Genomic DNA, 17176 nt, shown 5'->3' with positions numbered 1-17176 from the left:
GAGGAGTGGATCCCCCTTCCCCTCCTCCTTTGCCCACGGCAACACATTGTGCTATTGCTCTTCAATGGACCATTGGTCATATAGGAAGAAGAGAGGAAGAGAAAAGGAGAGAACTCCTAACCTTCTATAACCCCTCCCCCGATAGTGAATCTCCTCCATAACAAAAAAGTGCAACATTGGGACAAAAAGGGATGACCACTGCACCCTTGATAACAGTAGAGTGACTAAATATGGGGAAGTGTAGAGTGCAGAAGCCATACCGCGTGGACCTCAACACCAACCATCAGTTTTCTATTTATTATTTTTTAACCAGCCCCTTTGCTGTCTGTTAAGGAGAAGTCAGTTTTCTTTTCTCCAAACTCAGACCAACAGTCAAGTCTCTGATCAGCCGTCACCCACATCAAATTGCAGCAGCTGCATGTGTGTATTTATGTGCATGTGTACAGTGGGTTCATAACCAAAGTATTATGCATGTGTGAGTAAGTGTATAAGAAAGTCCACAGCACATGATGCACTCTGTTTGAATGGGTTCCAACCCCCTGTGCACACACACCCCACCACCGGCCACAAATTACAAGCCGAATTTGAATTTTGGGAAAGGCCCAAGATTTACAGAAAGTTCCCACAGTAGGGGGGGGTGCCTGATCATTTCCAGCAGGCTGAACACTTTAAGCTTCATGAAGCAACAATTATAATGAAGCCATGTAAACACTATAATGTAATGACCTGTGAGAAATAAATGTCAATTTTGATTCTCTACAGCCAAATACTAAAATACAACAGAGAACAACTTACACCCACTTTAAGACAGATTTTACACTCACTGTCTTGAGGTAATTTATTTATTTTTCGTAAAAATACTAAGGTACTGTCATTTGTTGCTGAAATGCACTGTTCCACCACTCCTGAATTGCATTACAAACATTTGACAGTGGCTTGCTGTATTGATGCAATTCTACATAGAGGAAAATGAGAGGATTGTGCTTTCTAGCACATGTAAAAACATGTGTAAACTTTTAAGGTGTTTTATTTTTTAGGCAAATTACATCCAACAATTGTTAGAATTTTGACATGGGGTTTACATGTGCATTTTAGTCACCTAAACCAGGGATTTCATGCAGCATTGTATTGCACATAAGATTTTAAGAGATTTGGGAGACTATAAGGTGCTATGGGTGTTACAGCAAACAACATGCTGTCTTTCATCCTTTGAGCAAAATTATTTAATTTTTTTTTTTTGTCCTTTGGGCTTATCCCGTGAGTTCAGGGTCGCCACAGCGGATCATTGTCCGCATGTTGAGTTGGCACAAATGAATGTTTGAACTAAATTTAATTTAGAGATATTAAGATGTTTTAGATATTTCAGTCTGAAGCCATTACGAACAGGCACAATACTAGAGTGTCTTAAAACAATGCATCCATGAGTGAGTTGCACACCAGACAGAAACCAAACCAAATCAAACTTCTTTTAAAAAAGTCAATACTACTGCGTATTGGATACTTCCTGTGTCTAAAGTAGCCCACAACAAAACAAAACCCATCTACTTTGCCTGCCACACTGCTGAAACATCAGTCCCCCACTGCTCCTAACCAGCAGTGATTCAGTGGCATTCTGACTCTACAAGAAGAGAACATGTCAGCATTTAGGGTTTGTGTTTAACAGTTTTAGCACAGGCCTTCAACAAGCTTATTAAGTGCAGCTGCAGTGAATGGGCTGAGTAAGGTTCCTTTCACAGTCTCAGATAAACCTCAGCGTGTTTGGGACAATGGGGGATAACTCCACCATGAATGGCCTTTGTTTTGGGGAACCTCCACTTCCAAGCTCTTGTGGCTGTAGAGCAAGGTTTGGGTGAAGGTAGGGTGGCGGGGGGTTGGGATGGCCATGCTGTCAGGCTGCTCCATTCTGTGGGAAGGTGAGGGGGGTTGAGGGACATATGGACTTGCTGGGGGTAAAGAGACATGTACAAAAGAAATTAGGGGTCCACCATTGAGGTAATGGAAAACCAAATACCTTGTCTTTTTATTGACTACTCTTTTATATCACACATTTGCCTTCACATCATGTGAAAAATGTGTATGGAATGGCATAACGAAGATAATATATAAGCTACACAGAATGCTACGTTTAGACTGAATCAATTAAAAAATACATTAAGTAGATTTAGGTTGTGAAACTAGAAAAAGTGTTTACCGTTTTTTTTTGTGTCACATAATTAATAGTCCAAAATCTAAATGCCTTCAACTAACCATGAAACATCATTAAAAATATAAAAATTGATGAGAGGAAAACCAAAGACTTTTCAGAGTGTCATCTGGACAGACACTACCTTCACTAACAAAACATATTTAACCACAGTGCAATTCCTATTTCTGGTGGTTCACCAAGCTGTGCCTTACAGACAGATGTAGTACAGATGTAGTAAATAAAAAACGAACATGATTTAATCCTAAACTCATTATTAATACATTTGATGAGCAACATCTGATGCAGCTTGTCCAGTTTTCATATGAGTGCAGATAAAACGAGTTGGTAAATTTTACAACATCTGTTGTTGGACTTAATCGTTGCTCAACTAATTTTACAAATTTTATTTTTTTACTTAATTCATGCAATTTGTTTTTTTAATCTTTGTTTAAAATAAATCGATTATAATCAAAGGATGCAATATCAGTATTAGAAAATCAAAATGAAGGACATTTAGAGAAACTTTCTGTTGTTGCAACATGATGTTCAGTTCAATTTCCAGCTTGCCCCAAAAACACTTAAGAAAAAGGTCATGAAAATTATCTAGTATGCAACTGTACACTAAAGATGTAAAGATGTCATCTGGGCCTGGTTACAGCTACCAGTCAAGCCCACATTACCAATGAAACCACATCTAAATGCACAGCAGTGATCTCTCCCACAGTTGAGTATCTTGTAGCATTTTCAGATGTAGTAAAGATGCACTGCGCACATGTGTGCGCACATGAGATAATGCAACACGGAGACTGTGTGTATTTTGATGCTGTTGAATGGAAGATTTACAGCCTCATTTTGGGATTCAACACTTATCGGAAAAGCTCAACTGTCAACTGAGCGAGCTCAGACATGCAGAACATACACATACACGCATTGTGATTCCATTCAAGTTGAAATCAGAGCAAACCAGCTTGGGAAACTCCCTGAAGCTGCAGGGAAACAGAGTTGAATGTTAGAGATGTAAAAATGCACTCATCTTTTCACAATCAGACAGTTCTGACAGGAAGCCAAAATAATTTTACAGCTGGATTCATGTCTGTTTACACTAAATAGACACATCAAACAAACCATCAAATAGGGTTCACTAAATACACCCAGTTGTCAGGTTATTAGACACACCTAAATAAGACAGGCTCATACAACAGTTGTCTAATAAATTTTCCCCTAATGAAGGTGATAATGTTTTTGTTAAAACAGTCTGAGAGAGTGTTGTATGGCAATCTGCTGTGCATCTATGTAAGTGATGAAAGCCACAAAACAGTTACTTCTGTATATTCATTACATCTATCACAAAGGAAAAAAACATCTAACACAGGTTTAGAGAAAGAATTTGGGTAATTGCTTTTTTCTAAAAAACTTTATTTCTAAATGAAAGGGTTAGATAGAACATTAAAAGCAATATTCTGTTTATAATCTCTCTGACAGCTCAAACTGACTTAGGCCGTAATACGAGGTAAATTCTTTAGAAAATTGAAATTTTTTTTTTGTAGTTTCATAAAAAATCCATATCCATAAGATTTTTTTAATACTTTAAAATAAAGAATAACTACAAATAATGGTGATCAAATGGTAAACCATTCATTACATTGCTACATACTATCGTCAATTTAGTCTGTGTGTATTTTACACACTATGGAAGCTACTGTGCTTCTCAACTCTTCACAAATCACTAATTTACTCTACTAGATTAGACTTTCTCTGTTTGGCAGCAGAACAACCAGCAGACGTCATAGGCTCACTGCTGGCTCCACAAAAGTTATCCAAACTGGCTCTTGGCCTTGGGTAACTGGGCACCGGCGTCTGGGGAAGGTGACTTCACCCCTGTTGACCTCTACCTCCTGGCCTCTCCTTCTTTTCCACACTGCCTCCTGTTTCCAGACAGAGATGAAGCTGATTGTATTAGTCTAACCGCTTCTGACTCCCTGGGGGGCAGTGCTCACAATGATACAGTTGTCTGCACCAACAGACTTCCTGTGACAACTAATGCAAAGAAAGCAGAGAAAGAGAGAAACCGAAGGGAGGAGGGCACTTGGGGAGAGAGATCAATGGAGGGATGTTCACTCAGGAGAAGCAGATGCTCTTGTCTTAATTAATATGGTTATGTCCTTAGCCATGACCTCACATAGGAAGGTGCAGGGACAACGACACAGGAAGTGGAATCTGACCGAGACGCATTAGGCAGAGATGAGCTCATTACAAATGGAGCCAACTGTTATATGATCACAAAAGAGTGCCATTTTGCACTGAAAGGTAGCTGCTGGGGCAAAACCAACACTTCATTGCTATAAAAGCCTCAGGCCTGCTGCTATCTGAAACGGTCTGCCTGTGTGAAAACCCTGTATGAGCATCGCAGCTTTCGAGCTGTGGTGTGTTGCCAGTGTTATCAACAGCAACACGGGCTGGTTCCTGTCTGATGCTGATAGTACACGTGTGTTCCCTGTCCGGTGAAAATCTCTTATCTCCAAAGTGTCACCTTTCCTTGGATCTAAGAAAACAGCCTGACAAATCTGACGTTTTGTCATTTCTGAGGACTTTTAAGTTCAGAAATGTGTTTTTTACATGACAAAGACAGATACAAATACCAGCCGTTAAGGCACAAAAACTGAATGCATTAGGATCACTCACAAGACTTCACATGACATGTTCTATTTTTCTCTGCTCTCTCTGAACTCTTGTAGTCTCTTAAAGTATTGTTTATTGAACAATGAACTCTCCAACAATGAATCCCTAAAACATCCAATAAATCTGGCTTTAACTTGCAGCCCCTCTTCCGAACACATATGTGTGGCCCTTTGTCATGATAATAAAGAAGCAGAAATATAGTCAGCCAGCCCCCCAAGCCAATAAGTCCACCTCTAGGTGGGCAGGAGAACATTAACAAACCAATGCAATATGATGGTGCTTTGGCTCCTGCTGGGCTGGGTCTTCAGGAGACTCAGGATTTATTATACAGCCAAAACCATAAAAAGGATATTATTGCCTTTCACGTGACACTAAGGAGAAGGGGAGAAGGTCAAGATATGTGAGAGGTGTCCTTAAAGGGTCAAGTGAGATGGGTTTCAAAGTCTAATGATTTATAATTAAACTGCAGGGTGAAGATGCAGAAATTAAATATTTTGTCCCAATACTTGACTATTTGACTTGTCCAATGAATGGAAGAGCTGTTAGTGTTTTTGATTGACTAGAATCAAACTTTAGGCTTGAAAACAGCATTTGGCCCAAAAGATCACTTTAATATATATAGGGTTGCAACTCAGAATTATAGACAGTCTAAAATAACCTCTTAATTATTTGTCAAAAAATATAAAAAATGTATTGTAGTACATGTTCCCAGGACCCAAGGTAACATCTTCATTAAATGTTTACCAAGAAAAGCTTTATCGAATCAAAATTGTTATCAAATTATCTTGTTGATTGAGAATGTAATCATTTTGGCAAATGTAATTAATCTACAGGAATCTTTTTTGAGTTACCAACTGTCTAAGTCTTAACTTTCATGTGTTCAATATTAGTGGGGAAAAATGGGTATTCAATTAAAAATTATAACTCACATGCATGAATTACCAGGCAATGTGATTACTTTTTTAACTAACTTATATATGGTGATAGTTTTCCACTAAGGGTAATTTAATTACGTTTGAATCCATAATGAAGAGTTTACACATAACATCATTAAGTATGAAGGTTCTCAGTCAACTAATTTCTGCAATGATAATACATCCATGAAAATACTTAAATGCATTAGGAAAATTATTATCTTTAGCAGTCACACATCTTTAAGATTGAAGGAAGGATTTATTCTAATTAACGGTGCTTAGCATCACCAATGCCTTTATCACACAGTATAACACTTATGATTTAATATTTAGACTTAGCGTTTCTCTCCAGGATGGGGATCTATCTAAATTGTCGATTCTGGTTTCTTTACAGCAAAAGCATCTATGTAAATATTAGCTGGAGTGAACACTGACACATTCACTGGTCCGACTATGTGTTTATTTGATTGAGATTCAGCTCCTAGGCTGAGATGAGCTTTTATAATGAGTCTAATAAAGAGAGCCTTTACACAGACCTTGACGTAAGCCTTTGTCTGAAAAGATACTTATTAAGATAAGGCCTCCTTATCACATTGGCACATGGACACATCTCTCATTGTGACTGTATGGTCATGTCTGAATGAGCATGTGACTCTTTGCTTAACAAAGCATCACATTTTTTTTTCAGGATCTCCTCCTGTGAATATGGCTTTCAGTGAATATTGGTTTGAATCATTTTTCTTTTAAAACTGCAATAAAAGTAAGTTGGCAAACACGGACAAAGAGGGACAGAGAGGGAAAAAATAAAAGACGGATAGATTGAGTGAAAGCAAAGGTGGGTGGGGATGATTAATAAAGATCAACACACACACACACACACACACACACACACGGACACACACACACACAATCTCTCTCTCTCATCTCACCTACATTTATTAATGAAACTGAATGCTGGACCACTAGAGGGCAGCAGAGTATTTGACAATGGTCTCGACTGTGTGGTAAAAGGTTAAAGGTTGGAATAGCTTGTCATTTCATTTGGTGTCAACCTACTATGCAGACGAGAAGGAAAGGCCCCTCCAACCCCTACCCCAACACACAAACACGCACACAAAAAGGGAGAGGGCAGACAGCTTTAAATACCATTCACACATTTCTAAACTATCCCCTTTTCATCTGGGTTAACAGACTGTGCCACACCCAGCCACCCAACCCCCTCCACACACACACACGCACGTTTGTATTATGGATTAACTTTGTTACAGGTATACACAACATGTTTGTGCATTCAGTGCCAACTGGGCCATCCAGCTTAATGTTTCTGAGGAGCAAGAGCCTTGGCTACAGTCCAGATGACTCCACTAATCCCTCAGATAACTATTACTCTGTGTTGTTATAAGTTACTTTCTACAAGTTTCACATTTAGATGTTTTTCTGCTGTTATATTCGTTTAAACCAACATGAGCCAGTGGTTTGCCTACATTTTCTACAATGTATAGAAAATGTAGTGCCTCAAATTATGTGGTTTATATAAATACTGTACCTTTCCTCATGCTTCTGTTGTGATTGTGTTGTTTGTTTAGTTTAGCCTGGATTCTTTCGAAATTTAGACCACAAGAGAACATTCTGGTTAAATAAAAGTAAAATAAAGATTGTCAGAGAGTATTATCAGAAGGGTAAGTTTTCCAAGTTGTTAAATGACTCAAATTTCAACCCTCTGTTACAGTGTGACTAGACCAAATCACATTCTATTTTCTGCATCTTTAATCCTTTCCATTATAGATTGTTCTCCCTGTATGACTGTTGAAAGGTTGTGCAAAATGGTAGATTCAGTAAGAAGCTCTTCTGCCTTGAAAATCTAATGTTTTTTGGTGAAATGGCGCTTTCCCATTATTAGACTAAAGAAAAGGAGTCTTCTAAATCATCCATCCACTACAAGAAACCGCCTGCGGAAAAAACAATGAAACACCAGAAACATAAAGCTGCCACCGGAGAGCCCTGACTCATCTCATTCTGCCCTCTGAGCAGATTGGGTTCTTGCTGAGGACCAGTGGCATTTGAACATGAGATCTGCCAGAGGTTAGACCCGCAATGACAGCTACGCAGCATGGAGGGTTCAGAGACTTAGCTTGCAATTCTGTCTCTCAGCCCTTCCTCCAGTCCTGTCAGTCCCTGGGGTGAAACCAAGCAGTAGAGTCCACAAATAACAACGATAAAACTCAGATAGGAAGCAACACTTCTGCCCTGTATTAAAGGAATATCTAATCATGGACTATAACAGAGTCTGGAGAGGGGCAGTGGTGCAAAACATTTTATGATATTAAAGTCTAATATAAGTGACAATTTCCACAGCCATTCCTGTCGCTATTAGTGATGCTGATATTTTATGATACTTCATCATTGTATATTCTCTAACCCTTTATCGTCTCTTGTGATGGACACTATTACAATATTTTAATGAAATGTGATGCATAGCAGTATAATTTCTTCTAGTATATAATAAACTGTGATGAATATTTCTGCTATTACTGAATTATATGTGCACGTATAATAAAACTACAATTCTGGTGTAGAAACTTTTTATTTTTGCAGAATTCTTTCTTTATTAAGCAGCAAGTGAGTTGGTTCTTTGTTGGTGAAGGTATAATGTCACATTTAGTAGTTAATATAAGATGAAATCAACCTAAAAAAAGCAGTTTATTGGATAAGCTTATCTTTTGTAAATGTATTTGTATTCATAATTTTATGAATTCACCCAAGTATAGGCAACATATTTATATACAATCAATACCCAATAAAATGACTGACATATTGTTCAGTCCTGAAGTTTTGGCATTTTTGTTTTAGATTGGTGTGGTTAAAAGGAAGGCAGACAGTGCAGTTTACACTTACAATAAAAACAGTAGCTGTGCTGTAACGTGAGCACCTTGTGTAAACATTCATATTCATCACGTTCACATACATACATACACAGGCATCATGGATGGTTTTCACAAGTTGACTACAATATTCACATCACTGCTGCTGGTCAGGAAGGTCAAAGGTTAAGCAAGATGAGTGTAAAGACAGCTGCATCATCAGCATCACAGGAATGGAGAGTGCCAGAGAAAAGAGGACAGAGAGCAGGGAAAGAAATTCAAAAAAGTAGGTCAGTGAGAAAACGTGATTAGCCACTAAACAAATAACACCAGCAGCCGACTCGTGCCACGTCCGATGGCCCCGGTCTCCCATTTTTTCTCTTCACGTGATCTGGATTACGCTGAATTCAGATTTGTCTCCTAAACAATGGTGTGCCGGACTCCTCAGTGGTTCTGAGTCACGCTTACTGTAAAGACAGGTTGCCAAGCATGCACTTGCTGGCTCGCTAATACACACAAGCACACACAAACACCTCCTTCCTCTCTCTGCCTTACACAGAGCGATCCCTCTTGCCATTGCAACCGTCTGCATGGGGTTGCTAAGCACAGCCAATATTTCACAAACACAGCAAAACAGTCACCCTGATATCCTGCCACACTGCCATTCTGGACGGCAGAGAAGAGACACAGCCTGCTCTGTCTCCTTCCAGGAACTCGCTGAATTTGGCTGTATCTGTCCATTCTGGATAACTTAGCCAGAGAAAGTATGCCAACACTAAAAATCTGTGTATTGATTGATCATTCTGTGATCCACCGTAGCTAAAGAGGAATGCAGAAACACTGATAAAATTGTATGCCTTTATATTTTTATATCTAACATTTAAAGTCCTTCAAACAGGATTTAGACCAACTCACTTTTGAAATTGGAACATTCGAACTACAAATTACTAATATACTGTCCACAGATATTAAATTAAACATTATATTAATTCAAGCTCGAGGTGAAGGAATCTGAATGTAATTTAAAAACTTGTGTTTTAACAAACAGCTTGCTCTAAACCATACTGTATATAAGAGCCATAAAGTGGAAGTACTAAGCAACATTAAGGAACAGTAGAACTCGGAGGACTAAAATAGAGAGAAATAAAAATTATAGTTCATTATGTGGGTAGTAAAGGTGACATAAATTTTTTAACATTCTGACCTGTGCATTCCTTCTAGTTTCTGACCCTGGAGTGTTGCTTCTCTGGAGTCCTGAGCCCACCTGCTGGCCCAGCAAAGGGGTCTGGGTCTTGAGCTGTGCTGGAGGCAGAGCTAGAGCTGACGGCCTGCTGGGGTTCTGGGGGATTGGCAGAGCACTGTGCACCGGTTTGGGAAGTCCTGACTTCATCTTTGAGGCCACCAGGATGGCTGGCATCTTCTCCCCAGCTGCCTGATGATCACACACTCCCCTCCCCGTCACACTGAGAGGGATGTCCTACTGCTAGCCAACAGGACTCCTTAGCTCACATGTAGTTCATCTACTTCTGTGACTGTGAATGTGTTACTCAGTTAAAGTAACAAGTGCAGTTCCCACCAACTGGCTTAAGTAATCTATGTGATTTCTGGGTGTCCAAATCTTGGCTCCTTGTGCTGCTCCTGCTGGGGATGAGCTGAGCTCCCCAACATACAGTGGAGGGGTTTTAAACCTACTGATGCCACCTGTTTCCTGGTAGTATTTTCCCCTTTTTATTCCATGTAGAGATACCTAATCTTTCTCAGAAAAAAATTTGTCCAGATAGAAATGAGACAACAGCAAAGTCCAAAAAAGAAATAGAAATATCCCATTTCATATTCAGAGGAATCCCCAAATGCCTGGTGGCAGAGGAAGTGTTCACTTCCATTTATTTCCAGCACTGATTCAATATCAGGAATTGGCTAAAACATTCATTAGGAAGCAGAGGTACGCTTTCTCTCCCACCTCCTCAGGATGACAGCAGTAATGATCAAGTTCTGTCAGGAGGAGGAGAAAGCAGAAAGCAAAACATGGAGAGCAAAAAAAGGCAGCAGCAACACAGCGACCGTTCGCTTCAGCGACTGCTCAGCATGTGACTACACAGCCTGAAACATACTGCACTCTACTGCCTCCCCCCTCTCTCTCTGTAAGTCGTGGTTAACAGCAGGTGTGGCTTAGATCAGGACTGACATATGTGGAGAAAAGCTCCACACATCAACTCAGTATGCACACCCGGGCTGCCTCTCTGCCCTCATCCTTTTCATACACAAATGGCCATCTGAACAAGCCAATTAATCACATTTTGAGTTTTCCACTTTAGTGGATTCCGAAAAGCTACAGTGTCTAAACTTTAAAGCTTTTAGTCAATCTACTACGATTTAAGAGAAATTACAAGAATTAGACTGATGAAAAATGGTCCCCAAATAGAGATGGACTCTTTTCAGTATTCCAGTTCAATAAGACCATCTCAGTTCATACTCAGGTAATGATAGAAGATGAAAATATGGAAACTACAAATTGGTGTAGCAGACTTTATAAAAGCAATCGAGAAGAGGATCTGTTTAGTATGTTAATCCTAATCTTGTTATAATAATCCTAAATTATGTAAATACTAATATAAGATTACAATTTAGCGAGATTTTTTTGTGTGTGTTTGTGTGTGTGTGTGTGTGTGTGTGTGTATAAACACAAAGAGACATGTGGGAATGTCCAAATGTGATGAAATATTTGCATTTCCACTTAACATTTTTCTTAATCTAAAGCCTACAACCCTACTAAATTAATTAACAAGTTTAGTTTGACCCGGTTAGTACTTAAAATTGAGCTTATGACAGTACCAGCAAAATTACATTTACCATGATTCCATTTAGTAAAAAGGTGACCTCCAAGGTGGAGAGAATCCTGAAATCACATAAACAGTTTTCTTTTATTTAATGAGTGAGACTCGTTTACATTTGTGAATATACTGTAGGTGCAGTTCAAAGATTTTCTGCTGTGTGACGAATTACTGACTATGTTGAAAGTGGAAATAAGTGAAAAGCACGGCCGCCTTCTACACCAAAACAATTTGACAAAGACATAAAGGAAAATACATTAACTCCACCCCGCTAGCCTCAGATGGCAATCTGCGATTTAGAAAATGGAAACAGAGGAAAACATACAGAGCATAGCACAACAAGGAAAACTTTCCTAATTTTCCTGCTACGCCGATGGTAAACATGTCTCAGACCCTCTCAGATCACAACACCGACTTCACGGAGAAGGAAAAAAACTGTCACATGTGATTTATGTAGCAACCTTTGAAGATACCTGATGACAGTCCAGTGGAGTCTAATAATAGAGCTGGGTTGGCTTTAAATGGGCGGTATTGACAGTAATAACTAGGACTCCTACTGCCTTGCTCTGCTGTGTGTTTATACTGTATTTCTTTTTAGAATAATAAACATTCGTGTGGGGTAGATGGTGGGCAATTGCTGGGAGCTGTGTAGCTATGTCAAGAGATTAGTGTCAGTACAGATATAAAATTCATATAGCAAATGCCGAATGTGGGTGTGCTACTAAGAATTTTGAATTGATTTTACGTTGTGCCCAGATCTGAACACTTTTGCTTTGACACTATAATTTTACTGGTGGTTCAGACCAAAGCAGAACTTGGTTTCTCTAACAGTGACATGATAAAATATGATTTACAATTGGCATGTGCAGTTAAAGATCAGTAAGTCAACAAAAACACAGGTTTTAACACTACAAAATAGGACTTTACCACTTTTCGAGCAACAAACTTTTACCATGTCAATCATTTAAGTAATCTGCCAGAATGCATTTAAACATTTTGTTGTGAAAAATAACTGAGCCAGGTTCATCTTTGTTCATGGACCCTACATTTTAGTTTTTTAACCATGTGCATCTCCAACTCTGTGAAAATAAAATCAACTACAGCACGGATGTGTTTTACCCAGTGTTTCACCATGCTAGCATGTTTTAATACTAAAGATATTTCTTAACCTTTTAAAAAAAGGTGTGTAAAAAGAAAGCTAATACAAATTCAAACACAGACTATAATTTTATGGACTAAATTTGGTCTTCAACGACACCAACACAAGTGCCCGATAAGAATTTTCTGTATATCATTAGATCTACAACAACGTACAAAATCAATACATTCAGCTTTGGTTTATCATTTGTAAAATGCTTTAAAAAAGCTTCAAATTAAATATCTGCTCAGACTTCCACAGTCTTCATCCAACCCTCACTAGCTCTACATTTTAGACACATACACACGGACATTCACACGCACACACACGCACACACACACACACACGGCTGATTGTTTTCATTAGCAGAGTTTGCAGAGCTGAACAAGTGGGCCCTCCCTGACAAGAACTGTGCTAACTGGAGCGATGGCCTGACTTACCGCTGTGACTGCACAGGATCTACAACTTGACCTACACATGACTCTCTTACCACAGACATGCATGCAAACACACAGAAACACAAATGCATACCACACACACACAGAGTCAGACACAGGGTAAAAATGAGACAGAGGAGACAGCAGCACCCAAACAACAGTCTCCATGCAGTAAACTGGGGTGACAGAAAAGGAAACTGGGGAGAAGTCTTAACAGCCACAGCTCCAATGTGCGTGTGCACGCATGTGTGCGTGTGTGTACATGGAAAGATATTCCAGCATTTTCTGACATGTTGGAGAAAGTAAATACTATGATCTCCTAATAAAATTTACATAATTAATCAGCACTAATCAGGCTTTAGTAGTATACTTAATACCTATTATTTTATGGTAAAATTGCATGTAAACACATTATGTTGGACATGCTTTCTAACTTAGTAATAAACAGCTATGATGTGTAGGAAAACTAACTATTTAAGGTTAACATTTTCAAACCATGATGAAGAGACAGCCGTGAATAATTTATGAATGAATAAGGGTGAAGGAGAGGACAATGTCTGAGGGCATAAACCAGAGCCCTGAAGCAAAGCTGATGTTAGAAAATCCTCCAAATGAAATTTTTAAAATTCATTAGACAATTTTAGCTGATCTGAGCTTCTTCATGCCATTCTGTTTTTAGAAAATATCTGAGAAAGTGGTGAATCAGCCCCCAACCACCATCAAGTGACATTCAACTAAATCTGCTCTATACCTTGCACAAGACAAAGCGAATAATCAATAAGAGTGAGATTAAAAAAAATAAAATAAGAACTTCACCGTATTATAGAAGTGTAATAAACCAGCCGGTGTAATGTGAGCCCCAAGGCTTAAATAGCAATTGACCCCTATTGTTGTGACACAAAACCACTTATTGCTTTTCTTCTCAGTGACAAAATAAGACAGAAAGGGACACAGACAAGGACAGAAATGGTTTTGAAAAAAAAAAAAACAGAAAGAGAAAAAGTAGTAGGGATAAGAAAAGCTATGTAGATGGCTTCAGGAGCGCTGAAATGCAGAATACAGCACAGAGGTGATGCTGAGGTATTCTAAAGTAATTCTATCCATACCTGCCCTGGTCTGATAAATTACTATGTGGATGAAATTCGATGTGTACATTTTCTGTTAACAGAACCAACCATCTCTAAAGCAGTATGGGTAAAAAGCATCTTCAGGGTCACAGCCGTATTCCTGACACTTGCTTCCTACTTCAGGCTTCCTTCCAAAAGTATATAACAACCATAAAGCAAAGTGTATAAAGCACAGGACAAATACAATATATTTAGCAGAGCGTTATTATTAGCATTGTGTTTGTTGATGTGTGTAAGTGAAAAGCATTTAACTGCCAGATAATTGACTGAACCAAATAAAAACATATAAAATCCTTAACAATTCTATTTTAAAAAAAGGTGACTAAAAGAAACTACATTTCTGGCAGATTGAAAGCTTGAGCTGAAAAAAGCTAAGTTGCTAATGGCATTCACCAAACAAAGTGCTGGAAATGTTGTGCTTGTCTATCAAGGTGACTGTTTGCATTGATGCATTATTCATTGGAGGAAACTGAATTTTTAAGTGTCTTTCCTCAGCACTTCAAAAAGAAGAATGCTTAGCTTCTAGTTTTCTCTTTTTTACTAAATGTGAAAATGCAATTAGTCTAAAGGTACACTTAATTATCGTCTAGGTGATGCGCAGGGGACTTTAGGTAGTTTCAATAGTTGTAGTAACTTGTAAGAAGTGGAAGAAATATCTTCTCAATGAAATAAACTTACATTTGACTTTGACAGTGACTGCATTTCAACCCACTCTAAAATCTTTTCCCAACCATAACCACTTTGTTTGTGAGCCTAAACTATACAACAATGATATTGCAAAACAGTGATTAATAGCCAATAACACACTACATATATGCCCCAACCATGTGGTCACATGTTTTTATCAGTTACAAATAACTTAATGCTTAAAATCAGTTTACAAACTCAAACTATACATTTAGTGGTGGCTGTAAAACCTGGACAACAAACTGTTCCAACATCTGTGCTGTTTAACAGGGCAGTGAAATTTATAGTGACACTCCACCCCAAATTGTTCTTATATCAAACAATTGCCCCTGTAGGCATAAACGGTGCCTGTAAAAAGTCCATTCTTTGTATGCCCAGCTTGGATTAAGTTCAGTTACAATAGATTCCAATATTGACAGTTTAATGCGGAAAAAAAACGATTACACTGTCCACACAAGTATTTTCAAAAACAAGTAACATAAAAAATAAAAAATAATTCCCATCCTTTGTAAAACACTTCACAGAACAAACACTTAACTCAGACAAGCAGCAAGCACAATTAGCCTTGTAAAGACTGTCCTCCCAAGAAAACTGACAATAGAAAATTGCTACGATATCAGAAAATACTAATATGATGCAGAAAATGTACGAAGGATTAGTCTAAACTTTGCAAATAAAACTATGAAGTTAAATAAAGACAATAATGGAGGAAAAAAAGAAATCTTCAAATTTTAACTTCCACAGTTTAGGCTTAACTTCCAGTCTGACAGACCCTTGTGGCTGGGTGTTCTTACACCTAATACAGAAAAACCTAAAAAAAACTCCAACGCACAGATGCACAGATGGGTGCTTTCATGTATGCACATGAACAACACATACAAATTCTAAAATTCATCTCAAAGCACCCATTTACTGTTCTCAAACTGCCATCTGGCATACATATGTGAGCTTCTGCTGAGAGCTCCAGCGTTTGACAGAAACTCACACTCAGCTGATTCTAAAATCAGTGCACTGCTGCGGAAACAACATGGGACAGGGAAACAAATAAACCAACAGTCAAAAGCACTTCTTACCTGCAACAAGGTCATCACACAGGCAGGATGAATGGGAGCAGATAGAAGAAAAGGAGAAAAGTGATTTTAGTATTGCAGATATACAGTAGGGAAGCATTTTCATTATCAGGGAATTTTATTGAGTCTGTAATATTCATTAATTTTACTCATTCATCCTCATACAAAATGCACTCATGAAGGTAATACCCAGAGTTGGCTGAGAGACGACCGTTTAAAGTCATGTTTCCGTGCCTCTCATGTTTCCATACGTCTATTAAACCTCTAATCCTTTTAATGATGCAGGTATGAGCAAGCCATAAAACAAATCAAACATATAAAAATGCCTACAAGAAATTTTTGATGTTACAGAATAGCACACTGAACATTGGTTAACATCCATTATTGATTCAAAACACTGTAATGTGCTACTTATTTTATCCATCATTTCACAGCACGGCAGCAAGTTAGAGTAAATAAGGTGCTGTGTTTGGCCCTCTACCAGCTGAGACCATTGTGGGAGCCACCCGTCTTGTTTACGGCCTGTTTCTGCCTGTGGGGTGCCAGGGATGAAATGTGCTGCCAAGTGCTGCCCACCCAGCTTAGCCCCACTTACTCACTGCTTCCATTCGATAGGTGCTGCTATTTTCACAGTGATGTAAAGCCAATAAAAACTGCTTTCCTGGAGGCCATTTCAAACTAAATGTGAAAAGTTCGTGGACACCTGTGTTACCAAAAAGAAACCTATTGTCCTTTCACATTTAGAGGGGCATTAGAAAATTTGTCTCTATGGTATTCCTGCACAAACATTATCTATATTTGGATGATATTCTTACACAAGTTCTAAAACCAGATAAAGAGATAAAGATAAAGATAAATTTATTTGAAAGGGAAATTTGAGTCCGATGTTTCAGCCAATGTGACGATCAGTGGTGAGTCTGAAGGCCCTGCCTTATTTAAAGATAAAATAAAAAACTAATTTCTGAAGATTTTAGAAGAAGAGTTGTTGATGTTCACCAAGATAGAAATGGTTACAGAAGACTTTTTTGGACCCCACCACTTGACTATCAGACAGATTCTGAACAAACAAGAAAATTCAACACTACTGTTACCTTCTCCGAGGACTGGTCGACCAACAAAGACCACACCAAGAGCAAGGCATGTAGTATTCTTGGACTTTATAAGGAATCCCAGGGTCATGTCTAGGAAACTCAAGGCCTCTCCTACACTGGCCTATATCGGTGTGTATGAATCCAACAGGAGAACAC

At 38.5% G+C, this 17176-nt stretch overlaps 1 protein-coding gene across 9 annotated transcripts in view; it reads right to left on the bottom strand.

Annotated features, from left to right (window-relative positions):
• Positions 1–17176, bottom strand: part of nav2a (neuron navigator 2a) — a 174336-nt gene that overhangs the window by 85970 nt on the left and 71190 nt on the right. For 3 of the 9 annotated variants that reach the window (XM_067495565.1, XM_067495567.1, XM_067495566.1), the window contains exon 1: positions 9844–10632. The exons of 3 other annotated variants lie outside the window; for them this stretch is intronic. In XM_067495565.1, coding sequence (XP_067351666.1) covers positions 9844–10056 — 213 coding nt within the window. In that variant the 5' untranslated portion in view covers positions 10057–10632. Of the gene's footprint in view, positions 1–9843; positions 10633–17176 lie in introns of those variants that run through there. 3 more of the 9 variants (XM_067495569.1, XM_067495571.1, XM_067495568.1) reach the window with 2 other exon arrangements.

The sequence above is a fragment of the Channa argus genome, chromosome 2, assembly GCF_033026475.1.
Source record: "Channa argus isolate prfri chromosome 2, Channa argus male v1.0, whole genome shotgun sequence".
Classification (NCBI taxonomy): domain Eukaryota; kingdom Metazoa; phylum Chordata; class Actinopteri; order Anabantiformes; family Channidae; genus Channa; species Channa argus.
This window is presented reverse-complemented; position numbering and strand designations above follow the sequence as displayed.